The sequence below is a fragment of the Phascolarctos cinereus genome, unplaced genomic scaffold (assembly GCF_003287225.1).
Source record: "Phascolarctos cinereus isolate Bilbo 61053 unplaced genomic scaffold, phaCin_HiC Scaffold_4;HRSCAF=312, whole genome shotgun sequence".
Lineage (NCBI taxonomy): Eukaryota > Metazoa > Chordata > Mammalia > Diprotodontia > Phascolarctidae > Phascolarctos > Phascolarctos cinereus.
The window spans coordinates 4,403,128-4,429,157 of NW_027555847.1; the positions used below are offsets into that span (position 1 = coordinate 4,403,128).

General features: G+C 44.2%; 1 protein-coding gene across 1 annotated transcript in view; it reads left to right on the top strand.

The window, feature by feature from the left end:
• Positions 1-603: 603 nt before the first annotated feature.
• Positions 604-26,030, top strand: part of SEPTIN7 (septin 7) — a 43,547-nt gene continuing 18,120 nt past the window's right edge. The window contains exons 1-8 of the mRNA XM_020964405.2: positions 604-619; positions 1,945-2,047; positions 6,411-6,517; positions 14,475-14,575; positions 17,844-17,978; positions 19,654-19,771; positions 21,327-21,419; positions 22,654-22,750. Coding sequence (XP_020820064.2) covers positions 2,038-2,047; positions 6,411-6,517; positions 14,475-14,575; positions 17,844-17,978; positions 19,654-19,771; positions 21,327-21,419; positions 22,654-22,750 — 661 coding nt within the window. The 5' untranslated portion in view covers positions 604-619; positions 1,945-2,037. The remainder of the gene's footprint in view (positions 620-1,944; positions 2,048-6,410; positions 6,518-14,474; positions 14,576-17,843; positions 17,979-19,653; positions 19,772-21,326; positions 21,420-22,653; positions 22,751-26,030) is intronic.

Here is a 26,030-nt window from a genome sequence, read left to right on the forward strand (position 1 = left end):
GCTTACTTTTATCTTCACTATTGGAAGTTTCTAACATCCGTTATCTTTATTCCCATTCATGAATTTAGCTCCAGTATCTAGATTTATCTGATCCTGCAAAGTCTAATCCAGTGATTATAAAATAGTGTTGTGCTAGGATTCTTTGTTTGTCTGGGGATGGGGTGCCAGTAACTACTCCTTGAATATTCTATGAACTTAAAATGTGTATTGTAACTTCATATGCTTTTGATACATTCCCCTACTTCCCTTTACCAATGAGAGCAGTGAAAAAGTAGGGTAGCTACTCCCCATTTAAAAAGAAAAAAGGTTTGGGTCCCTTGTAAAATAAATCAACTTTTTTGTGCCAGAGTTTAAAGGGTAAATGAAAATCATTGCTTTATGCTTTGTGGTTTACTTTGTTAATTTATTGAAATAATTTTGAGTTTAAATGATTTGTTCATTACATGTAAGTAACTTTCATTTTTCCCCCTCTTTTTGCTTTGTTCCATTGGATTACACTTCTTGGCCTGACTTTGCAACATACCATTCTTGGAATTCCTCATTTTACCACCTTTGTGGAAATACTCCATTGATATTTGGAACACTGGAATGATGGAAATATATTCTCTACAAAGTAGCTGTGAGTATCCTCTGTGACTTTTTAGTCATAAACAACAGATTTTCTCCTTCCTCAACTTAAGTCATAAATTAAGAAGTAAAATTTTGTTTGAAAATTGAGCTGAGGAAAAATTTTAAATGCAGTTTGACCTGTACATAATAGACAGACACCATAATTATTATAGATTATTCAACAGCTAAAAATGAGAATATTTCAGAATTGATATTTAACATTGACTGGAGAAAAAATTTAGACATAAAGTTTGTTAGTGAATTTTGCAAGGAAAAAAGGGCCATTACAGCAGTAAAAGAAAGGTCGTAATGGGTTTGAAGTTAGTATTTTCACATGTTGATCCTGAGTAGAATAATAGCAAGGAAATTTTAAGGGCCCCATTGGAACGAACTTTAGAATGAAAATGTAGTTCATGTTTTCTCCTTACAGAAGTATGTCAATAAGTTGGTGAGATATAGTCATTAAGACTAAAGCTAACCAATGTGATATCATTTTAAGCCTCCAGGATGAAAACTTATCGCTTGATGGCTAAGTGAAAGATCACATTTATTTTTATAACCCTTTAGGAGTATTCAGATTCCACTTTGAAGCACCCACTTGACATGATTGAAGATTTTTAACAAGTTGAGATAAAATTGGTTTTGCAGTTTGGCTAAATTTGATTTCCCTGAAGATGACGGCCGCAGAATCTTCATCATCAGCCTGAAGCCAGTGCCCCAGAATAGCTGCTCACCAGGGCTGCTAACTTGACTTCGGCTGTGAAAACCAGCACAGTTTTATGGGAAACAGTTGTTAAGAGCTCAGTGCTTTGATTTCCCTTTATGACTTAGGCTAAATTTCAAGAAAAGTACCCAGTGGAGGAGTGAGCCATTGTGAGCCAAGTTACTGTATAATTAAAGGAGCAGAAAAATCACTCTAAACAGATCTAAAAATTTTTGTGAACAATTCTAGCAGCTTGCTTTTTTTGTTCAGTGGAAATCTTATTGTTACTAACCTTCAGGGCTTGTCAGGTGAAATCATTGGTCTGAGCTAGGTTTCTTTAATTTTGTTGTCGTTCTTCCCCTACCCCCCTCAGGTTGTTTATAGTCGATTACTTACTGCTGTAACATTTCCAGTGAGCTCTCTGAAACGCAATCCATCATGCCTTTTGGTGCTGTTTTCTAATAAGTGCTTTTTTTAACCTCCAGCATTCGATATGAAAAGCTGGTGTGATTTGTTGTGAATAATGATTTGTTATATAATTTTCAAAAATCACTTTAAGGAAGGGGATTAGAAATGTATAGTATTAGTATTTTTTTTAATGACTAGTTTTTTCCTTTTCCTTTAAAAAACAGCAACAGAAGAACCTTGAAGGCTATGTGGGATTTGCAAATCTCCCAAATCAAGTATACAGAAAATCTGTGAAGAGAGGGTTTGAATTCACGCTTATGGTAGTAGGTAAGATTTTTTTTTTGGTCACTTGAAAGTCACCTATGTGCCTGGCACCTAGTTGGTGCTTAATAAATGCTTGTTCTCTTTCCCTACTCTTTAAGCTGTTCAACTTAGACTTAAATATAATAAATACAGAAATCCCCTCCACAGTGTTTCCTCTAATGTTAAGAGGAAAATATTCTAGTCGAGAAATTTATCAGTGAGGGGGGAGTTTGAGGGGAAGGGTGAGGACAAAAAGGGAAAGAAATTACTGTTCAAGCCCTTTGGGCACTGAGGAGGTGATCTCAAGGGTCAGAACATGAATTTGTAAAGCACATGTGCTACCATAGAGGATTGCCCAAGATCCATCTGAGCCCCTTTGAGCTAGCAGGAACAGGGGCTGTCCTGGAGCCCTGTCACTGTGTGTGCAGAATCCTTGGGGTCCCATTTTATCTCTGCTAGGGACAGGGCACCCCACCGGTCTTACTGACAGCCCTGACTCAGTGCATCATATTGGTAGATGTCCCATGCAGAGAGCGATAAGGGCCATCAGTGGACACCCCAGTGGGCAGTGGTACCAGGAGGTCTGGTTCAAGGGTCTAGAGCAGAAGGTGGGTGGCTGGCCACAACTGGGAAGCCAGGGAGAGAGGGTTTTCAGGCTCTTCTCAGCCTTTTCTTCATGATCTTCTCAGTAGTGGACTGGGAATGAACAAGTCCAAGTCCAGAAGAGAAGACCGGGCTGCCTTTAAAACTGGGACTACTTTCAAATGTTGTCCATTTAAAGATCAGGATGGGTTTTGTATAGCATGTTCTGGATGGTGAAACTTGTTTAAAAGTGGTCTAGAGCTGCTGCTGGAGCTCCCAGTAGCCATGGATAATCATTCCCATTGATACAGGAGAGATTGCAGGCTCCTGTTTTTAAAACAGAGCAAAATCAGCCAGCCAGTCAACCCTTTCCTCAAATGGTACCATTGATGCTGAGGACACCTGCCTGTGGCTGCCTGTTCTGTGCTCCCCTCATCTATGTCATTCAAAGGGTTTTCTCTCAGGGGAATGTGGGGTGGTTCCCCATCTGCCCAAGGACCCTTGTTCTCTCAACTGCTTGCATTTTGTGACTAGCCTATCTTCTCTTTCATAGAATTCTTTGATGAGCACTTTCCTGTAAAAATTTAAAATTAAAAAATGAAACACCACCATTCATAAAATTACATTGGGTTGACCATAGAAACTTTTAAGAAAATCATTTAAATGGCTTTTGGGAAGTTGTGTGCATTATGTCTATTCGTTTAGTTTGAATATGATTCAGAGGAGGGAAGGGAACAAACATTTATTTAGCACTTACTGTGTGCCAGGTGCTATGCTAAGGGCTTACAGACACCAGTCATAACAGCCCTGAGAGATAGGTGCTATTTATTATCTCCATTTTACAGTTGAGGGAACTGAGACTCAAGAGAAGCCAAGGGGGTTTGCCCAGGGTCACCCAACTAGTAAGTGTCTAAGGCTGGATTTGAACTCTGGCCCTTGCCTCCAGCCCCTGGTTTTTGCAATGTTTTGCCCTCCCAGCCCACTCAGTTCATATTCATAGAGGTTAACTGACTTGGCCTTGATAACACAGCTAATAAAATGTGGAAGGTGGAATTTGAACCTGAGTCTTTCTGACTCTAGGCCTAGTATTTTTAACCCCTAGGCCACACTGTCTCTTTGGAATCTCTAATATAGGTCCCTTTGAGTGGTGCTTTCTAAACATTTTTCCAGTTTGTAGTCTGTAGAACAGCCAGGTGGCTAACCCAAAGTCACCTTTCTTAATTAGGCCCTTATCTTTTGAAAAAGAAATGGAAGCCTAGTACTTCTGTAGTGTGAGATGATTAGTGCTCTTTCCATTATTTGCTTGTTCCCATCCAGCATCCCTCTTTGAGGCCCCTGGCCTGCCCTGAGGGCTTCGTTTCAGGCTCCCAAAGTATCTCCCCTTTCCAGTTCAATAAAGCAATTCCATATTCCATTCAGCCCCCACTGCCGTGTTACCTTCACATCCCCTCCTCCCTATTCAGGAATGCCAAGCCTGGGGCAGGCCCTTGCTCCTGGGCCTCCCAGATTGGATGCACTTGGCCTTGCCTCTCCTTTCTTTAAAGCTGGGGATCTTCTAAGGTCAGAGGCTGGACCCTTTCACTGTCCTGATTTCCTATGGGATCCGTTGGGTTGTGGAGCCTCCCTCCCCCGTCCTGGGCCTCTTGTCTTCTCTTGTCTATATTACCAGCAGATGACACACAGCTTCTTCAGCTTGCCGGTTCTCTCTAACCTGGGCTTCCACATGCCTGTAATGAATGCCCCCCCCCCTTTAAGTTTTTGTCTGCTCTGAAGGCTCAGCTCCAGGCCCAAGGCTCTTCCTGGGAGTCTTCCCTGATCTCTTGTTTTTGTTACGTTTATTTGGAGATGGAAAGAGCCCTGTATGGTATGATGCTTCTTTTTGTGGCACAGTGGATATAGAGCTGGGCCATGAGTCCAAATCTGAGCCTCAGACACTTCCTAGCTGTGTGTGACCCTGGGCAAGTCACTTCACCCTGTTTGTCTCAGTTTCTCATCTGTAAAATGAGCTGAAGAAGGAAATAGCCAACTATTCCAATATCTTTGCCAAGAAAATCCTTTATGAGGTCACAGAGTCAAGTGTGATTGAAACCACTCAGCAGCAACTTTTGTCAATGTTGTATCTCTCTCTACTCCCTCCCACCCCACCCTTCACCCCCAACTCCTTGAGAAGAGCAGGCTGTTTTATGTTTCGTCTTTGTGTCCCGTTACCTAGTGCAGTCCCTTGCACTCTATAGGTGCTTAAAATTGCTTGTTGGATTAGATGGATAGGTGCCTAATTGTCCTGATAAGGAAGGGGACCACTCTTAGACCATTTTGCATTAATCACTGTCAAAGTTCGAAACAAAAGATGTTGCTGATGCTACATCTGGCCATTGATGAGGCTTTCACAAAATACTGTGCACTGGAATGATGAGTCAGTATTTAGGAAGCTCCTTCCATATATAAGATACTTGGATCAGCATTTAAAGTATATAAAGAGAAAACAAATACATGAAAAGAATTAAAACCCAAAGGTATAAAGAAGTGGATTTTTTTTGGCATGTATTTTTTCCTGTAAGTTATTTAAAAGAGGAAACAATCACTTACTCTTGGGGAGATTTTAGAAGGCATTATGGATGAGATTAAGTTTGAGCTGGGCCTTGATTTCTCATTCAACAAATCTTACTGTGTATGGAATACTTGGCCCAGTGCTGGCAGAGATACACAGTTTAGGGGAGGCTGTTCATGCCCTCCTGGAGCCCATCCTTATTGGCAGATAGGACCAAACACTGCTCCTAGCCCTGGGATAGATGAGGTGCTTCTGTCAGACAAGTTACTTAACCTCTCAGCCTCAGTTCCCATATCTCTATTAAGTGTCCTTTTAAATGAGAGGTTTTTCTTGACTCACTTTCATTATAAAATACTTTGATTCAAGGCGAAAACTTCCTGTAATTTTATTCACCTTGCTATAGCTCAGAAAGTAATAAGCTAAACCAAATTTTGAATGTTTTCAGTGAAATGGCATGTTTGGAAGATTTCTTTTGAGGAGTGCTTTATACTTGTTCAGGTAAAAAAAATATCACAGATAAAAAAAATTTCACAATGTAGAGAGAATAATTGGAATTGTTTTTTAATATTCTTTCTATGACTCATCTCTAAAACATGTTTATTGCTCAGTAATTTTTGTGGGTTTTTAAAAGTCTGCTTTTCCTTGCATTACCCTGGACAAACATTTCCAGGTATTTATCTGAAATTGAACTTGTCTTATTTGTTATTTATTAACACTAGCCATCTGCATGCCTGAAGCTGTGGTCCAGGAAAAGATTGGCTCATCATTCTGGTGGTGATCGGACAAATTCTTCAGTACCTCTGGCCTCATTTGCATTATCTGTAAAATGGCAGGACATTCATCCTCCTCTCTGAGGGTTTTTGGTTTCTTTGAACATTCTATAGTCCTAGGAAATGTCAGTATTAAAAATACAAACTTGATGGGTAAAGGCAAGGCCTAGCTTTGTCCCTGAGGGACAGGCTGAAAAAGGGACCTTGGATGTTATATACTCTAACTTTCCCACATTCTGTAGTTGAGAAAATTGAGGCACAGGAAATGTTGGTGAGCTTCCCTGATCACTCACTTAACTAGCTAGTGGTAGAAGGTAATACCAGAAAATACGTGTGCATCCTGGAGCTTTGCTGTAATTTATGCTCCCCTGGTGGACATGCTGCTGATGTGGGGCCTATAAGGGCATCTCATTGGATGGTCAGGGTAGGGGCGTGTTTGTGTCATGTGATAGTAAAGTGACTAATAATGCCTTTTGTTTTCTTGTAGGAGAATCTGGACTGGGGAAGTCAACATTAATCAATTCATTATTCCTAACAGACTTGTATTCTTCAGAGTACCCTGGTCCCTCACATAGAATTAAAAAGACCGTACAGGTACGCACACTTGATTTCTTTTTACCTGCAAATAGCCGAGCTTGTGGAAGGCTTGAAACTGTTGTCACAGAGAAAGGTTTTATTTTGCATGTTCAAGGATCATACTCTTCCTTACCTGCTGTGGTTGCCACCTGGCAGAATGAGGCTAGTCTCTTAATTGATGTCTAACCAAATAATTGAGTAATTGAACACCTGGTGACTTCTGACCCTATTTCCTTTCTAATCAGTTCCCTTGTCCTAAATAGTAGGTTGTGGTCAAAAACCCTCTCTTGGTCCCATCTAGAGAATTCTTTATTAGAAAGGAAAGTCACCAGTTGACTTGCATTTTTGTAGCGAAATGTCAGGAATGAAATTTGAAAGCAATTTTCAGTGTTGTGCCTCAACCAGAGATACTGCCTTCATTTTCTTTTCTTTTTTCTTTTAGGCAGTTGGGGTTAAGTGACTTGCCCAGGGTCACACAGCTAGTAAGTGTCAAGTGTTTGGTCTGAGGCCAGATTTGAACTCAGGTCCTCCTGACTTCAGGGCCAGTGCTCTATCCACTGCACCACCCAGCTGCCCCTTGCCTTCATTTTCTAATGACATTTGAATAGCTCCAGTTGCTCTTGGGCCAGAAGCTCATTGATTGGTGATCCAGGAAATAGCCTATCAAATGCTGAATGTGGCTAACACATTGCCCATGGAGGGCAACAGTTCCTGTATAGCAGGCTTGAAGCCTGTGAACTTGGCTTTGTTTTTTAATGTTAGATAAATATTTCAGCATAATTGGTCCCCTTTGTGATCCTGTGAATTTTTTTATTCATTTAAAAGCATTCTGAGAAAGGTTACCAGGGTTTCATTTCCCTGTGAAAGGGTTCATGATGCTATTGAATTGTCACAGAACTGTGACAGTGCCTGGCAACCTCTCTGGGGTCTAGGAACTTGGAAACACCCAAATGCACTCACTGGGCAAAATTTCTTTCATAAAGTAATTTGGGAGTTTTCTTAATACTTGAATTATCTCAGCCTCCTATCAGGCATTTTTTTTTCAAACAAATGCAAGTAAAACTGTTGGCTTGCCCTTCTCTTTGCCTTTTAACTGGTGAAAATGTTACTTTCTCATCAGAATTCAATCTTGATCTTAAATGGTTCACATGGGATTCTCGCCAGAATTTGTCTTTGTTTTTGTGATGAAAAGTGATCTTGTTATGTGGGATGGAGATTGGACACATCTCTAGATAAATACTGTCCCCCTCTTTCCTTCCATGCCATTTCCTCCTTCCTTGTCCAACCCACATTTGAACGACAAGCCTGCTGAGTTGTCAGCCAGCTTTTGCTAGAAGACGTTTGACTCGCTCTCATTTGGGGCATATAATCCTTTAAATCAAGGCCACGTTTTGCCGTCTTCTACCCTTTGCTCCTAGGCCTTTTCTCTGGAGTCAAGCAGGACGAGCTGAGTCACAGCCTTTGGTCAGAAGTACTGTTAAGGGGGAAAAAATTAGAGAGCCATTAAGCCCGGCAGCTCAGCTGATAAGAACAACGTTTTGTGCATCCCCGTGTTGCTTCCTGAAAACGGCATGGTGCCTCATCTTTTCTGTAGAGCAGCATGTGGGGGTTTATTGTTTCAGTATCCAAAAATTGAGGCCAAGACCTCCAAGAACGCTTGCTTGTATTATTGATAAATGGTACCTCGTAATTCTGAAATTTGTGATTTGTCCATATTCCTAAGACAAGTTGCAGCCTCTTTTTTGCCTTAGTCATTGGGAACTGCTGTGGCCAAAAATTTCATCCTCCTTTTGACAGTTTAGTGATGTCTGAAAATGTGGTCTGACCCTGAGCTGCAGGGAGTAGACGAGATGTTTCTTGGTTTGTGCTAGAAACATTTTTAGGGAAGGGGAACCTGCTGCTTGTGGTCTTTGAGAACCCAAGGTCACTTCCATGCCATGAGGAGATCAGAATAAGACTCTAATGGAGGAATAAATAATGTTGTAATAGTGAGGGGCCTGAGGCAGGAGACCACATGTTTAGGCAAGTCAGTGCACTAGCACCCCCTGGACCCCCAGCTCCTCTCAGACCCCAGTGGAGACAGCCGAGGAGCCTTGGGAAGAGCCAGGCTTCCAGCCCAGCACCCGGGGGAGATGCAGCCGGGGCCCTGCTCCTGCAGGGGCTGCAGGGAAAAGAAAGCCCTTGTCACCAGAGTCCCAGGCCCTGTCCAGTGGCTCCACATTAGGATCTCCTGTGATTCTCTCGATGGGGAATGATCCCCTGCTCTGCGGCTGCCCCCTCAGGGCCCTGGGACCTTCCCCAGGTGTTGTGTTTCCCATTAGAGAGCAGGGCCAGGCTCACTTTAACATTTGTGCTCCCGATTCAGGGCTTTGCAGAGAATAAGCTTTAATAAATTTTCTCATTTATTCATTCAAGTAGGAAAATTAGGGGAGCTATTTACTTATCTTTATGTAGTGACCAGGATGTGCTAAAATATGGTTGTCTTACTCCTTTTGATCTTCAGGCATATTTATGCCATGCATCATTCCACAGGCTTCTTAAAGCAGCCCTTCATCTAAGGGCAGTGATCCCGGCACCCCCAGCTGTGGGGAGGAGAGGAAGGCTTGTGGTTGCTGGAGTCATGAACAAGTGCTTTTATTTAATAAAAATCATTCCAGGGTGGTCCAGGGTTCTTGGTGGGAGCATGTTCATCCCCCCATTTTCCAGCTGAGGCAGCTCTTTGCCATAGAGCCTAGTGACCAAGCTGAGTGATAGCTCCTTTGAAATGAAGGTTGCTCTTGGCCCCCTCCCAGTGACTTTGCTGACTAGGAGTCTTGGGCTGGAGATCCTCTTTGCCAGTGGGTGCCCTCCTCCACTTAGCTCTGGTCCGGGTTCTTCTGACAGGTTTGCAGGCCGTTCCTTTTTCTTTTCAAGCCTTTTGATCTGAAAGGGTGTAAAGGAGACTTCCAGCTGCCACGTCTAGGGGCAGCATGGGGTGGGAGTTCATGGTCAGGTTGGCATCATGACATTTTCTCAAAGCCATTGCAAGGCTGGGTTGATTAGCCACATTTAAAGAATCCCGTTGAGTACAATGCAAACATTTTTTCTGTGGTACCTAAAAGCTTTAAGTACAAAATTATATATGGCAAATCCCAAGATTTCTAGGTGGGGTTAAGAAATACTAAATGCCCAGATGATCTCAAACCCTGTTTTTGCAGACAGAATATTGTGTCATTACTTTTGAATGCATGTTTATTGACAAACTATATGGAGGTGAATAGTTTGCTACTGTCTGTTGGTGCCGTGCAAATGCTGTCTTGACTATGAACTGGAAAGTGTCTGGTGGAGGGAAACAAGATAGGCCGACAGGAAAGTGAGGTTATGATGTGCTTCAAATGCTGACCATTTAACTGGAGTGTCTGGGCAGGACAGCCTAGAATCAGGAAGACCTGAGTTCCGAGCCTGCCTCAGACTTTCTACTAGCTTTGTGAATCTGGGCAAGGCAACTGAGCCTCTGTTTGCCACTGTTTCTTCATCTGTAAAATGGGGATGATGGCACCTCTGCTTCCAGGGTGTTGGTGAAGATCAAGTGTGGTACTATTTGTAACATGCTTAGCATGGTGCTTGGCACTCAGTAAATCCATGTTATTGTTAGTATTACATGTTGGTATTCTGCAGACTATGTGTAAAGTTGGATTGTTTTTGGTTTTAAGCTTAAGAATATTATTGGGGCAAGGTTTTAAAAAATGAGTTTTTTAATTAGCTTATGAGGCAGATGAAGGGGCTAGGCCAAGGGACCAGAATATTGGCCTCAATAAATTGAATTATGTAAATACTTTAACAATGCTTGTTTTTTAGAAAAGTGAAGATTCTGAATATTCTTCGTTAATCTTGGAGGACTCAGGGTAGTCCCATAAAAAATATTCTAACATGACCCCCTGCAGTAAAGTGCATGGGAAAATGGCCATTTGGAAGAGATTTCTTAAAAGTTTGAAATTCCTGCACTTGAACCAATTTGTTTTCCATGAATCCCATGAGAATGCTTGTAAAACCGGATGATAGGATACAGTTGGACTCTGTGAATGCCTTGGGTTTACAGTTCAGTTTTCTGGATCTCCTCCAGACGTTGCAAGCATTCGTGTTTGACTATGTATGGACACGCAATTCTGTAAACTATAAATAAAAAGAAGCTATGTAAGTAGACTACGGGAAGAACTTTACAGACTGACCCTCAGTTTTCATAGCACGCTGATTCTGTCAGTCTTAGGGATTGTGTCTCTTGCCATAGCTGAGCTGGGTTTGAAACAGTTGAGCTGTGGATCTCCTAAGAGTATCTTAGCGCACGGCATGGCTGCAGTTCAGGGAACGGCCATTGTGTACCTTGCTACCAAGAGAAGTGGGCGTTGACTGCTTTTTAATGTCACATTTTAGAGAGAGAATAAGCTTGCTTTCAGTGTTCCTGGGGTAAATAGGTTCTAATGGAATAGTCTGGCAAGTGGAGTTTTCTTTCTTACCATTTGTATTTAGTTTTCAAGGAGTTCAGTTGTAATCATGGGAGCGTCATCTTTTTTACTGTATACTTTAGGCCTGATCTTTGTTCACAGTGACAGCGTGAATCAGTTGCTGTACAGTAGAGAAAGTTCTGAGACTGGGGAGGGGGGCGAGGAATCAGTCTTTGTTTGCGGTTTGGTTATGGGTCACTTGTGTTTTGTGAAGGCAGAGTGCGTGGAGAGAAGAGACTTGTTCCTTGAACTTGCTGATTGGATCCTGGATTGTGGTGGTTACAGCTGGTTGAGGGATCTTTCCTGTCTTCCATAGTGAGGCTTGGGATGTGGTTGAAAAGCTAATAACAGCTGGACTGAATTTTGCTTGGGGTCAGAGATGAGTCTTCCAGAGATGATGTTACTGTCAGTTGGTGAGACTGAACCTGGGAGTTGTTCATCTGGAATTAGGGTCACCTGCCACAGCCAGCACTTCCCAGGGCCTTGGCTTCAATTGTGCTCACAAAACCCCTAAATTTCTCACTTAATCTCCTGTTACAATAAAAACCCACCCCTTTTGAACAAGGTTTTAAACATAACTGATTAACATTAAAGTTCATTTTAGAGTAAGATTTAAAGAAAGCAAAACATTTGCTTTGCATTTTAAACTCAACATGCCCAGAACTGAATTTGTTGTGTTTTCCCCTAACCTTGTCCCCGCTGCTGCCCATTGTTGTAAAGGACAGCAGTATTCTCCCAGGCCCTTAGGCTCACAATCTCCAGGAGTCAACCTGGACCCCTCATTCTCTCACCCCTCTATATCCAATCTGCTGTCATAGCCTGTTGATTTCCCCTCCAGGGCATCTTTTCAGTACATCCACTTGTCTCTGACACTTACCCACCCTGGTGCAGGCCCTCATCACCTCACACCTGGATTATTTTGATAGCTGCTGGGGGTCTGCCTGCCTCCCTGTCTCTCCCCACTCCAGTCCATCCTCCAGTGGCTCCACTTAGTGTCTCCCAAAGCACATACAAAATGCTCTGTTTGGCATTCTGAGCCCTTTATAATCTCTTCAGTCTTCTTGGATCTCATTCCCCAGCATCCTCTTCCATCCAGTGACCCTGGCCTCCTGGCTGCTCCACGAACAAGACACCTGAGGGGTGGCGCTCCCCCCACTCCATGTTTCTGCTCTGGGCATTCTGACTGTCCCCCTGCCTGGAACACTCTCCCTGTTAATGCGGCTAGGTGGCATAGTGGACAAGTTACTAGCCCTGGGGTCAGGAAGTGCTGAGTTCAAATGTAGCCTCAGAGACCTATTAGCTGTGGGACCCTGAGCAAGTCACTTTGTCTCTCTTTGCCTCAGTTTCCTCATCTGTAAAATGAAGGATAACAGCAGCTACCTCCAGGGTTTTGATGTCAAGTGAGATAACAGTTGTAAAACACTTAGCACAGTACTTGGCATATAGTAGATGCTATGTAAGTGCTAGCAATGTTGGTGATGATGATGACGATGTTGGTGATGATGATAATGATGATGGTGATGTAACAATCTTCCAACTGGAGAAAAACCTGAGTCTCAGTTTTGATACCTGAATCATTATCTTATGTTAGCTAGTATTTTTCATTCAGAGATTTCCTTGACAACAATGCAGATCTGTCCTATGCCTAGGTTTATCAGCTTGGAAGGAGGTAATGTAATCTCAGGTTATAACAAACTAGTTTTCTAAAACCAGTTTTTGGTATAAAAAAGAACTGCCATGTTCCTCCTACCCCCATCAGCTAATGAGTGTAGCTATGTTACACTTGAAATGTACTGTCTCCCTTTTCTCTCTGGTACTTTATGACAGTTTATAGTAACTTTGTTTGAGTAAGGAGTTATGAGCATTGTTATTCATTCCCCCATTTTACAGATGAGGCAACTGAGAGGGAAATGACCTGCCCAAGGCCACAGGGCCCACATTATGAAAGCCAGCACTCTTCCTCCAGCCCCAAGCCTAGTGTTCTTTCTGTAGATCCAGTTTTCTTTGATTTTGTGGGAAATTTTTGGGTGGGCAAAAACTCTTTCCAATAGGGCTGCCGGGCAACTCCTCCCTAATTTATTGTTTTAAGATTTCCTTATGCACAGAGAGTAAGTGATTTGTTCTGGGTTATACGTGACGGTGTCAAAGATTCTTCTTGATGGAGGCTGCCTCTCTAGCCAGGTCCTGGGCTGTGAGACTCTGCTGGGTCCTCGTGGACAGTGACACCTTCTGGTCAGGTTCTTTATCTCTCCTCAGTGTGTTTTCAGTGACAGTTGGGTTTGGGTCAGGAGAGAAGAGGGGGAAGCAGTGTCAGGGGGCTGGAGAGGGGAAGGACCAGTTTCTTTCTGTACAGATTATTTAATAACACATTTGAGTTGCCCTTGCCAAGGTTTTGCTGGGCCAAGCATCCTTCGATCCCTTGTGATTTTAATGACCACAGTGATGCGTTTTCAAGGGCAGAGAGCTGGGGCCTGGCCTGCATAAGGCCATGACTAAATAAGAAGAGGAATTTATCAAGATTGCAGAACATTCCAAGCTTGTGAGCATCTTGTGGAGCAAGGGAATCTGGATCAAGTTCAGCCAGGGCGATTTAGGGGCATGTTGCTTCGCAGAATGACAGAGTCATCCGGATTATGGAGCTTCTGTTTTTCCACGGGCATTTGTTTCCAGAAATGTGAATTCAGCTTAAGTGATCCTCAGTTTTCTCTTCTATACAATGGAAATGAAAGGCAGTGAGGGATGGACTGGACTTGGGAATCAGGAAAGCCCTGCTTCTCACAGTTGGGTTGTGACCCTGGGCAAGTCACTTGACTTCTCACTATCCTAGTAGCTAGATAGCCTGCAGGTAGGAAGGAGTCCTCACCTGGGTATTACAATACTACATAAATGGCATTCAGAGTCTGGCCTTCCAAGACCCCAAGGATAACGCCTGCTACCTCATATTGTAACCCATAAGACACTAAGTATGCGATGGCTGAACAAACTTTTCTGGATGAGGGTGGATCTTGGAAGGATCAGAAGAATCCTAATAGAGACTCTGTTAAGATCTTAGGTGCAGCATATCCCAAATCTGGCCCCACATCAGGAGAGCTCTTTCCCTCTCGCATTTCTGGCAGCCGGTCACCTTGCTATTCGGATTGTTCTAGGAGTTGGCCCTCACTAGGCCTGGACACATCCTGTCCATTATTCATCAGCTGTACATAAAACAGCATAGCCGGGGAGCCTTACTGTTGAGCTTTCCTTGTTCTTGGCGACTTGTCCTTACTGAGGCTGCTTCTGCTTGTCCCCTCTAGCACCCCGAAGGACACCTTGACTTCAGGCTACTCATTGGTCTAACCTTTATTGATTCAGTATTTATCAATCTTTGAACTATCAGATTACATGCTGTTTTGGGGAGGGAGGGAGAGAAAATTTAAAGCTCAAAATCTTATGGAAGAGAATGTTAAACTAAAAATAAATTATTAAAAAAGTCTTTGAACTGTTGGATCTTTCAGGTGGAACAAGCCAAAGTTTTAATCAAAGAAGGCGGTGTTCAGTTATTACTCACAATAGTGGACACCCCCGGATTTGGTGATGCGGTGGACAATAGTAATTGGTAAGAGCGCTCTTGTCTCTGTGTTACTAGTTCATGCTTTCTCAGGTGTCTCAGACACTCGTTTCCCCCCACTGTTTTTTGTTCCATGTTGCTTTTCTCCTTTTGTATCGTGCACTGGTGTTGTCATGACTTAGCACAACCGTCCCCTCAAGCGATTGGCATCTCTCCCTCCTTCCTTTCTCAGCCAGACTCCTAGGGCTTTGAAGAAAATTGTCTGCACTTATCGCCTCTGTTTCTTGTCATTCACTTTTCAGCCTTCTCATTCTATTTTCTGATGTCATTGCTCAGCTGAAATGACTGTTTCCAAATTTACCAAGTGATCCCTTAATTGCCAGATGTGACAGCTTCTCAGGCCTCCTTCTTGACCTCTCTGTACCGATTGTCCTTGTTGACCACTCCCTCCTGGACGAACTTGTTCTTCTGTTGCTGGATGGTACCCCAGTTATGGCTGTCATCCTCAGCTGTGTCCTGGCTCTGTGCTCTCATGTTGTGACATCGACTCCTGTGAGTTTAATTATCATGTCTGTGCAGATGGTTCTCAGTTATACCTATCCAGCCTTAATCTCTCCCTTGAACTCTCATCTTCTTAATTGTCTAATTTGGCCAAGGCCGTTCCCCATTTGTTCCGTAATTCAGATTTGAGAACCCTAGTGCTGTTCTTGGTTTCTCCTCCATTCCCATCCCTTCTTGTCAGGTGCCACATCCTGGCCTTTCAGTTTCGATGGCACACATTTCTCAGCCATCACCTTCCTTCACTCAGATAGCCACCTCCCTAGAGCATCTGGCTCCCATGTGGCCATCCAAGTGCTTTTCCTAAAGTAAGAATCTTTTATTTGATAAACATTTATTAAGCACCTCTGATGTGGCAGGCACTTCCGGTGCCTCCCTGTTACCACTAGGCTCAAATGTAACTCTTCCTAATCTACTGCAGTCTTCCTTTTCTGCCTGCATATGTTATTCTCCTCCACATACTCCATGGTTCAGCCAGACTGGCCTTTTTTATGAAAACTCATTCCTCACTAACGAACAGGCCCCTCCCTGGCATGTCCTCCCCGTCCCAGAGATTCTGAGCTTCTGGTGCTCATTATTTAAGCCCTGTTCCTTGGCCCTTACTGCCCCACCCTCACCCCCAGTGTTCCCCTCTGAAGCCACCCGCTCCTTCCATTGGCCCTCTGGGGGGCCTGCTCCATAGATAGCAAGCCAGTTTTCTTCTGAAATTTTTCCTTTTTCACTGTCCGTTTTCTGATTGTCATATACCCTGGCTCTCTCCTGTTGACCCAGCCCCCAGCCACTCTTCCTAGCACAGGCTGCACTTTCACTCGTTGATCTCACTGAGGGAGCTTGAATACTTCTTGCTCTCCCTCACCACTTCCAGGTTCTCTCTTTGCCACTTTTGCTTCACAGCCTCTCCACCTTTGAGATTTGTTCAGTTCCTATCTACCATGTCCAACCTCCAGAGACCATGTCTTCCTTCTTCAGGGAGTTCTCTCTTACCTGCATTGCTACTCCCTTGAACACCTTCACCTCCCAGCTCCTTGACCATTCACAGGACCTACTACACCTTCACTCCACCTCAGTTATCCACGGGAACGGCCATCACCACCAGCTTCTCCACTTCCATGTTCATGAACTCTGAAATTCCCTTATCTGATTACTCTGTCCTTCGTCCATACCATGCCCTCGTTGCACTTCCAGTCTTTCCTGCTCATCCTTGAATTATCCCCACTCTCCTCTGCCTTTACCACTCTGCATGTTTTGCTGATGGAAGCCAGAGAAAATCCCGTAACTCTGCTGCCTAGATCCGCTACCGATTTGTTTCTTAACCTCGGCTGTACCTTCTTCACTGCTGTGAGGCCGTTCTTTCATGTCCTGGCTCACCCGCCACGTCATTCAACCAGAACTTCTCTTTCCACAGTTACCAACGATTTCTTAGTTGCCAAATCCAGGGGCCTTTTCTCAGTCTTCATCCTTTTGACCTCTCTGCGGCCTTGCATAGTTGACCACCTTCTTCTCTGGGTTTTTGTGATCCTGCTTTCTTCTGGTTCTCCTCCTGGGTGTTTGACCACCTCCTGCCCAGCCTCCTTTGCAGGGTCTTCATCTAGGTCACGAGTGCTGCCATGTGTCCCACCAGGCTTTGTCTTGGGCACTCTTCTTGTCTTCTTCTATACTGTTTGACTGGGTGATCTCATCAGTTCCCATGGATTCAGTTATCTACTTATCAGCCCTAACCTCTCTGTGACCTCTGGTCTTGCCTCTCCAGCTCCCTATTGGATGCCTTAAACCCATCTTAGACTCACCCTGTCCAAAACAGAATTCATTGTCCTTCTCCGCCACTGAGGCCCACTTCCTATCTGCCTTACTACTGTTGAGGGTACTGCCATCCTCCTAGTCACTCCAGCTTACAACCTTGGTGTCATCCTTGACTCCTCCCTTTCTTATGGTTCATACACAATCTGTTCCAAAGTCCAGCTGATCGTCCCTTTCCAACATTCCTTGTGTGTGCCCATCTCCTGGTGCAGGCCCTCAGCACCTCACAGCTGGACTGTTGCAGTAGCTGCTGAGGGCACTCTTTTTGCCATGCGTCTCTCCCCACATCAGTGTGTCCTCCACTTAGCTGTCAGTGATCTTCTAAAACTCAATTCTCACCTCCCCTTCCTGTTTTCCCCTCTCCTGCCTTTTCAGGCTCTGTACACCTTGATCCAGTGACCTTGGCCTCCCTGCTGTTCCATTTTGGGCCTTCTCTCTGGCCGTCCCCCAGGCCTGGAACGTTCTGACTACTGACCTCCTTGGCTTCCTTTGTGTCCCAACTCACATCCCATCTTCTGCAGGGAGCCTTCCCCAGCTCTTAATTTCAGAGCCCTCTCTGTTCATTATTCCCTATTTGTCCTGCATGTATAGAGCCCATTTGAACATATTTGTTTGCTCTTTAAGAGCCTTTCTTTTGATTCCTAGATCTTGGCACAGTGCCTGACACATAGTAGGTACTTAATAAAAGTTAATTAATGCTCTGCTCAAAGTAGAATTCTTTTTTATGCCTTTGTGTAATAAAAGAATTTCAGCTTACCTGCACTGGAAGAGTAATTGTACGATATACATTGTCTACTTATCTGCTTAAGGGAGAAGTGACCATTTAAATAATTTGCATACTTTTTTATCTTGGAGGAAAGGAGACATCAGCTATACATACATTTGCACACCCACTCACTTAGATATGTAGTGGAAATAGAACTCATTCTCCTGGTTTTACTTTTCTTTACGCATTCGTCAGTTGGCAGCCTGTTATTGACTACATTGACAGTAAATTTGAGGATTATCTGAACGCAGAATCTCGGGTGAACAGACGGCAGATGCCAGACAACAGGGTGCAGTGTTGTTTATACTTCATCGCTCCTTCAGGACATGGGTTAGTACCTTAATCCTTCTGTTTGTTTGTTTTTTCTTTGTCTTCCTGGATTTCTGAATATCTTAGCGGGCCTGAAAGTCTGCTTGGATAATAACCATAAATCACTATCTCTGATAAGACTTGAGTTAGACACCCTCACTACACAACATGGCCACATTCTCTTTTGAATGCTGAAGGAATGAATGTTTGTTTTGCTTCATTAAATATTGGTTGTGGGGCACATCCCTTTGTGCCTCAAATTACATGATGGAATTTTTTGAAGTTTTCAAATCAAGAGGGTGCTGAGTGGAAACGAATGGGAGCCCTCCGAGGAGGAGCAGAAGTACTCTCTCTCAGCTTTCTGATGCTGAGGGTGGTTCTGGTGCCGGGTGGGAAACTTCAGATTTCATTGTTTCCATTGAGAATGACTTCCTGTCCCAGGAAGGGGGCAGAGAGAGTGCTGTACTCATGATGCAGCTAGTTTTTATTTATTGAGATTAATCTGCATTTAGCAGCCAAGCAGATGGAGTTACTTTTTCTCCCTACATGCCATTTTCCACAGCACTCTCTAGGAGGTGAAATCTCTCTATAGTTAGTACTGTGTGATATCTCATTTTCTGAAAATATCGTGAAATACACCCAATTAGAATTGCCATAAGCACTACATATGTCCAGTTTTCCTCAAATGCCTCGCTGGTATTTGATTGTTAATGACAATTCAAGAAATTAATTCTAAGACTTCTTCTAAATCCCTTGAATGTTATTTGGATCAGACCAAGTATTGCTGATAAGCATTCTCCCACTTTGGATTCAGTGAAAGGAAGTGATAACCATCTCATTTTTATATATTACAGGAGATTTAATCTATATTCTAAAATTTTCTATAAGTACATAAGAAATTTCAGGCAAAAATGAGAGAGAATGAGGGCCAGGAGTTACAGTGTCATTCACAGTGTGCAGGCCTTTTCCTCCAGTACCTCCTCAGCCACTGTGTTAGCAGGGAACACCAAGTAAGCTGGTGCTCCTGAGCTCAAGTGAAGCCTGGCCAATTGCAAATGCACTTTTCCTACTCCCAAGACTACCTCAGTCTAGTAACAGCAAAAATAATAAGAGCAGTGATAGGGACTGAACACGTATAGAGTGCCGACTGTGTGCTGGGCACTATGTTAAGTTCTTTATAGATATCTCATTTAATCTTCATAACCATCATGTGGGCTAGGTGCCCTGGGTTTTACAGTTGAGAAAACTGAGGCAGATTGGGTGAAATGAGGCCAAATTTGAACTTGGGTGCTCCTGACTCTAGGCCCTGAGCTCTGCATCTTGTGGCACCTCTCAGTGATGATGATGGTGATCTGGGGGTTTGCCCAACACTTGGTCGTTTTCTCATGTACCCTCACTCACTGCTGTTAGTAGCTGGACTGTACCCCTGCCCCCTGGGAATCCAGCTGTGCAGTCACTGAGCGTACCAGCCCACAAGTGCCCTTTTTCTGGGGTCTCACTAAATCCAGCGAATAACCAGTGAGATAGTTTCTGCACCTGAGGCTTCCCCGACTCTGTGGCACCTCTTACACCTTTTTTGAACCTCTTGTGATAGTGGGACAGTGAGTGGTGGGTGTCACTTGTGTCCCTGCCATGTCTGAGCAAATAGAGCACGAGAAAGCGGCCTTGCAGTCACATTGACCGTCATGTCTTACAGCCTGAAGCCGCTGGACATCGAGTTTATGAAACGCTTGCATGACAAGGTGAACGTCATCCCCCTCATCGCCAAAGCGGACACATTGACCCCTGAGGAATGCCAGCAGTTCAAGAAGCAGGTGTGTGGTGAGGGTGGGGATGGGGGTTGGGCCTCTTAGGTCTGCTGGCTCCTCCCTTCCCATCTCCCCAGCGCTGCAGGAGCTGCATTGATCCCCCAGGCCTTAAATGCTTTGCCTTTCCTTTTCCCCCTAGTTCTAGTTCCCTCTCTCAGGGGATTATTTCAGATTGGGCACAGATGTGTGCCTCTTGTCTCCCTCCTGGAGAGCAGGGACAGACTTAGCCCAGGACCTGGCACATAGTAGGTGCTTAATGAAGCTACACTGGCTCCTGGCTGCCTTCACTTGCCTGCTGAGGTTTTAGGGGTCAGCTCCAACTGCTTTTTGGTGCAAAGAAACTTCTTCCCTCATTTGCCCTTTTTATTAGAAGGTACCATGTCTTTGGTTCTTGTCTCATTTTCTTTCCAAAGGCAATTCCCACCCTGTCTCCCCCCCCCCCCCAACCAGTGGCATTCAGAACTGAGGAGAAGATGGGCCTTGCTGACTGCTGTAGGCGCTGAGCCTCACCAGCTTCTCTGGCAGCTTGCTTACCTGTGAGCTAAGCTGGAAGATGGACCCCCTCACCAAGGCTTCATCTTAAATGCTCTATCATGCTTCACATTTTAAAGAAGTGTTGACTTTGCTAATTGTCTAGAATATAACCCACACTTGGGTAGAATCCTTGAGTGCTAGAATTTCCTTTCACAAAGATGTGCTGGAGGGGACCTTCAGAAGGCCAGGCCGGCTGTCCCAGGGTCCAGACAAGTACTTCTTACAGAAGTACTTATAGAAACTTTTTTCTATATATAGAAGCTTATAGAAACACTACTCAGAGACAAAGCCTTCACGTGTTAGTTAGTTGTGCATCATCTTGTTATAGATTACATTATTAGGTTATGAGCCCATTCTAGAATAATTGCCTCTTGGTATAGTGTATAGTATACAGCTCGCCATCAGCTGTTTTTTCTGTCAACAGATTAGGCTTTTTCTTTTTAACCGGTTGCTCAGAAGTTTTCAGGGAGGGGCAGGTTGTATTCCTCTGCAGACTTATGCCTTTGGGGACAGGTTAAAGAAACAGAAATCACTTTAAAAATGCCTCTTAGTGCATTCAGTGTAGGCCTTTACCCAAGGTATTTGACTCCAGAAGATGTTCTTAGAGCATCAGTCCTCATTTGCCCAGGATGCCTCAGGGTTGTGGATCCCCTTCATCCAATGAAGAGTCTGTTGTTGAGTCATTCCATTCGTGTCTGGCTCTTTGGCACCCCGTTTGAGGTTTTCTTGGCCGAGATCCTGGAGTGGTTTGCCATTGCCTTCTTCAGCTCATTTCACAGATAAAGAACTGAGGCAAACAGGATTTAATGACTTGCCCAGGGTCACACAGTCAAATATCTGGGGCTGGATTTGAAGTTGGGTCTTCCTGACTCCTGGCCCCACACTCTATCCACAGTGCCACCTAACTGTCCACTTTTCACATAATAGACACTTATGTATGTATGCATGTAATACATTACATTAAATGCATTGTTGGCTTGGCTTGGCTTATGTTGTCTTCTGTTTTATTCATTTCAATTTGTTTTAGATAATGAAAGAAATTCAGGAGCATAAAATTAAAATATATGAATTTCCAGAAACAGATGATGAAGAAGAAAATAAGCTTGTTAAAAAGATAAAGGTAAGACATTCTGGCCTGCATATTGAAATATTATGGCCCTTAGAAAAAATCCCAGATTAGGCTTTCTCTTTTTAACCAGTTGCTCAGTAGTTTTCAGGGAGGGGCGGGTTGTGTTCCTCTGCAGACTATGTCTTTGAGGACAGGTTAAAGAAACAGAAATCCCTTTAAAATGTTAAATCCTGTCATTGAGTTCGGAGCAATTGGTTTTTGTCTGTTTCATTTTCAGTGTTTTTCTTAAAGCCCAGAAAGAATTGCAGGGAGTCACGAGGTTAGCATTTCTGGACCTTCTTCACTGAAGCTTGCAAGGCAGGATGGGTGCCTGTATTTCTGACACTTCTGGGTTTTTTTCTCTCTGAAACTCTGGAGTAATTTGATCCTGAAAGCTTTGTGGTCCTGTAGGTTCCTTCCATTTATGCTTTTCCTGGGTGTTTTCAGAACGCTGGGGTTGTGTGCTTGCTAGGTAGCTAGAACGTGCCACGGTGGCTGCACGTTGTGATCCTCATTTCGGTGTCTGATCCTCAGCACATGATAGAGCGGCAGCTGCTAGCGCCCTGTGCACTGAGTATCTTGGGAAGCTGGCAGGGGTGTGCTGGGAGATCCGGTCAGTGTGTGAGGCTGCCATGTCCCTCTGGGACTGCCTTGGTTCCCAAAGCAGGCCTCAGGGAAGCAAACGGGCAGCGGGTGAGCCCAGAGGTAATGAATGAGCCAACGGTGCTTTTCCATGAAAGCTGCCACATTGGAGAGGTTTTGCTTTTAGGGTTATGGGCCTTGTTCCACCTCAGTGTGGTTTAATTTCATCATTTTATCATGTTTTAGTTTACTGAATTGCTGGTTGAAGAAGAGAATTGAGTAGATACAAACTGGTCCTGTTGCTCTTATTTTTGACTCAATTGGTGCTGTTCAGACCAGCTGTCTTTAAAGTAGACGACTCCTCCAATGATGGAATTGTTTGAGGTGACTGCCTCTACCCCCCCCCCCCCGGGTCCTGGGGGCTAGCTAGCCATGCCACAGCGGTGCCTCAGCTGTACTGCCTGCTGTCCAGCCCCACGGACGGGTGGCTCTCTCATTAAAGTGGAGCAGGACTTCCTTCCCTTGTGTTTCAGGTATCCATCAAGGCCATTGCAAAGGCTACTCAGAGAGTCCTTCTTTCAATGTCCTTCCCGTGGAAGAAAGTCATTCTGGTATTTCTGAGGGCAACAGAACCATGTTTGAATTGTCCTTTTTTGTCTTGTAGGACCGTTTACCTCTTGCTGTGGTTGGTAGTAATACTATCATTGAAGTTAATGGCAAAAGGGTCCGAGGAAGGCAGTATCCTTGGGGTGTTGCAGAAGGTAAGGTTTTCGTCAATGATATTTCTTATTTCTGTTTGTACAGGTACTCCCCCATCATGAATCTTACTGAATTTGTTTGCTTGATTCAAGGTTGTTTATTCTCATTTTTTGCCACATGTGTCCTGGGCATCAGAACAGTTGTCAGAAAGCTGTGGTTTTGTTTTCTGTGAAATCCCCCCTGCCCCAGACTTGGCTATTTTTAGGTCACTTAAGTGCTTATTTATAGTGAGGGAAAATGTCTTCTCTGCATTTTAAACCTCATTTGAAAGGGAAGTAAAAGGCCCTTGCCTTCACCTGGCAGATTTGGAGCCTGGCAGACTGTCTCAGCCTCGTTGCACATCACGGCAGTAGCTGTTGTTTCCATGTGTCTGTTATTCTCTAAGCCAAAGGGGGTGTGCTCTGCGTTTGGCTCCTACTTCTTTCCTAGTACTTACAGCAACATTTCCATTTTTGTTTTTGTTTTTTTTTGCTAGGCAGTAGGGTTTAAGTGACTTGCCCCAGGGTCACACAGCTAGTAAGTGTTATGTGTCTGAGGCTGGATTTGAACTCAGGAACTCATGAATTCAGGGCCAGCGCTCTATCCACTGCGCCACCTAGTTGCCCCGTATTACAGCAACATTTCCAAGGGAATGATGACCCCATGTCACTTGGGTAGAACCATAGTTTTCTCAACATGGGTATCTTTCACGAACAAAACCCAAAAATTCTTCATGCTGTCTCATCTTCCTGGATGGTTCTTAAGGTCATGTATCTTTTTGAGGCCTTCCATTGTTGACAGCATCTCAGGTGCCCATACACCTTGTCCCATTCTTAGTTCAGAAGCGGTCCACCTTCTTTTCAGGTAATATGGGCTGGGTGAGGTGGAAATATAATTTAAAAAAACTTCCCTGTGCAAGTAACTTTTTTGGTGGGAAAGAGTAATGTGCTGACCTTCCTTCTCATTAGCTTTTCGGTTACTTGTTTTGATTCTCCTGAGATGGTGATGTTAAGTAATTTGTGTCACAGGAGACTCCTGCACTTGGAGCCAGGAAGATCTGGCCTCACATTCCACCCCTGACCCTGCTTTGCTTCGTGTCCATGTTGTGCTTCAGAATTGTGGAAAGGCTCAGCTGAGAATGTGGCCCAGGAGCCTGCAGACCTCATGTCTTACTCTCTGTGAATTTTCTTGCCAAAGATGCTAGAATGGCTCGCCATTCCTTCTCCAGCTCGTTTTACAGATGAGAAAACTGAGGCAAACAGGGTTAAGTGACTTGTGCAGGGTCACGCATCTAGGAAGCATCTGAGGCTTGATTTGAACTTGGGAAAATGGGTTTTCCTTATTCTAAAGCTTAGTACTGTATGTCCTACGGTGTCATCTAGCTGCCCTGACCTTAAGAGAGAATGCGTGCGTGCGTGCGTGCGTGCGTGTGTGTGTGTGTGTGTGTGTGTGTGTGTGTGTGTGTGTGTGTGAGTGACACAGCTGAGAGAGGATGTGTCAATGAGGGGGGCAGTTTAGAATGATTAAAAGCACTGCCTCATGTCACCCGTGAACCCCCTGGATTCTTTTTCTCTCCTTCCATTCCCCTCCTGGTCATGACGGCTCCCCCCTTGGTGCCTCTCCACAAACTCTTGGCAGTTGTATGAAGTGCCAGGCGTCCATGGCCCTCCACTGCTTTGGAACATCTCAGGGGGTTTCTTGGCAGTTGCCTTAGATTGTCTGCTCTGTATCCAGTCTCTCCTTTGGTTCCCATAACCAGCACTGTCACTGTTGACGCCAGTTTTTGGTTCATCTGAAAGAGTGCCTCCTTTTCCTTCCAAGTCCCATTCAGATTCTAGCCCTTTGTGAATTCTTTTGTGCTCATTGTAACTACATCACTCCTATCCCCTTTCTGATCTCAGTCTAACTGATACTATTGATTCTGGCCTTGAGAACACTGTTGACATCTTCAGTCAGCGAGTGGCTTGGCTATCCTTGACCTTGTCTCCCAGATGAGGTTGGAAAGCTCCTCAGTGTTAAAGGCCGTCTGTGACACTGGTGGGTCCCTCGTTAGTAATGAGCTCAGACCAGAGCAGAGGCTTTTGTGCTGTGAAAGGATCACAGAGACCTGTCTTTATTGAAGAGAGCCTCGAAGGCTATATATATTGGTGCATCAAATCAGAGGCCTTTTCAGACTCAGCAAGCATCATGTCTTTATGATTTCTGTGTGTTCACAGCATTGTGGTAGCCTCTCAATAATGATAAAACACTTAATGTAGTGATTTAAGGTTTGCTCTATACTTTGCATTCATTGATTTTCATCTCAGGTGGATAACAGTGGGGATTAGTTCCATTTCACAGATGAAGAATATGAGGCTCACTGGGCTTAACGTACTGGCCTGTGGTCACACATCTAGTTAGTAGAGAATGTGACATTTAGTGCAGAGATGGCATTTGGATTTAGTCTTAAAATACTATTCCCCAAGGCTCTGTCTGGGCTGGCTAATCACTCTAAACTTTACTCATACTGCCTCCACAAGGTCAGGTATCACAGGCAGATGACCCCACAATCCAACTCTCCACTGTCTTGAACAGTCTCCAGTCTCCAGCCACCTGCTGCACAGTCCCGCCTGAATGCCTCAGGGAGAAAGACTCCATTTTCAGATGGGCCATTAAAGCCTTCTGCCATCTGCCTCCCTCTTGACTTTTCAGGCTTACTTTGTTCCCCTCCACATGTTTTATGTTCCCAATAAACTGAGCAACTGACTTCTCTGTAGAGCTGAATCATGTAAAATACCAGCCAGAAACACCTGTCTTATTTTGCCTCTGGCATTGGACCCAGGCAGCCTCTCTTGATTTTTTGAGTCCCAGGCACAATGGGAAATCATGGTGAAGCAGTTAGATGTCATAGATGTCAGCTCATTAATGAACCCATGGTGTGATATGGTAGCAAGGGATGTCTAGTCGTCTGGGGGGGTGGAGTGGGTAGTTGGTTTCTGCCCTGGTTGGAGCACTTCTGGCAGATTCTCTTAAGATCCGTATGGGGCATTTTAGGAAGACCATCCAGATGAGGGAAACCATAGTGGGGAAGGACCCAGGCAGGGCTCATGCCTTGTGAAGACAGGCTGAAGGCACGGGCAGTGTAGGCAGAGGGAGGGCGTGATGGTTATATATCCTAGGATTTGAACAGTTGAAACTTGTCCTGCTTAGGAACAGTGGCTGGAAAGCACAGAGAAACCAGTTTAGGCTAATATCGGAAAGAACTTCCCAAGAATTAAATTGATCTGAGTGAGAGTAGCATGAGCTGTTTTGGGGAGGGTTACA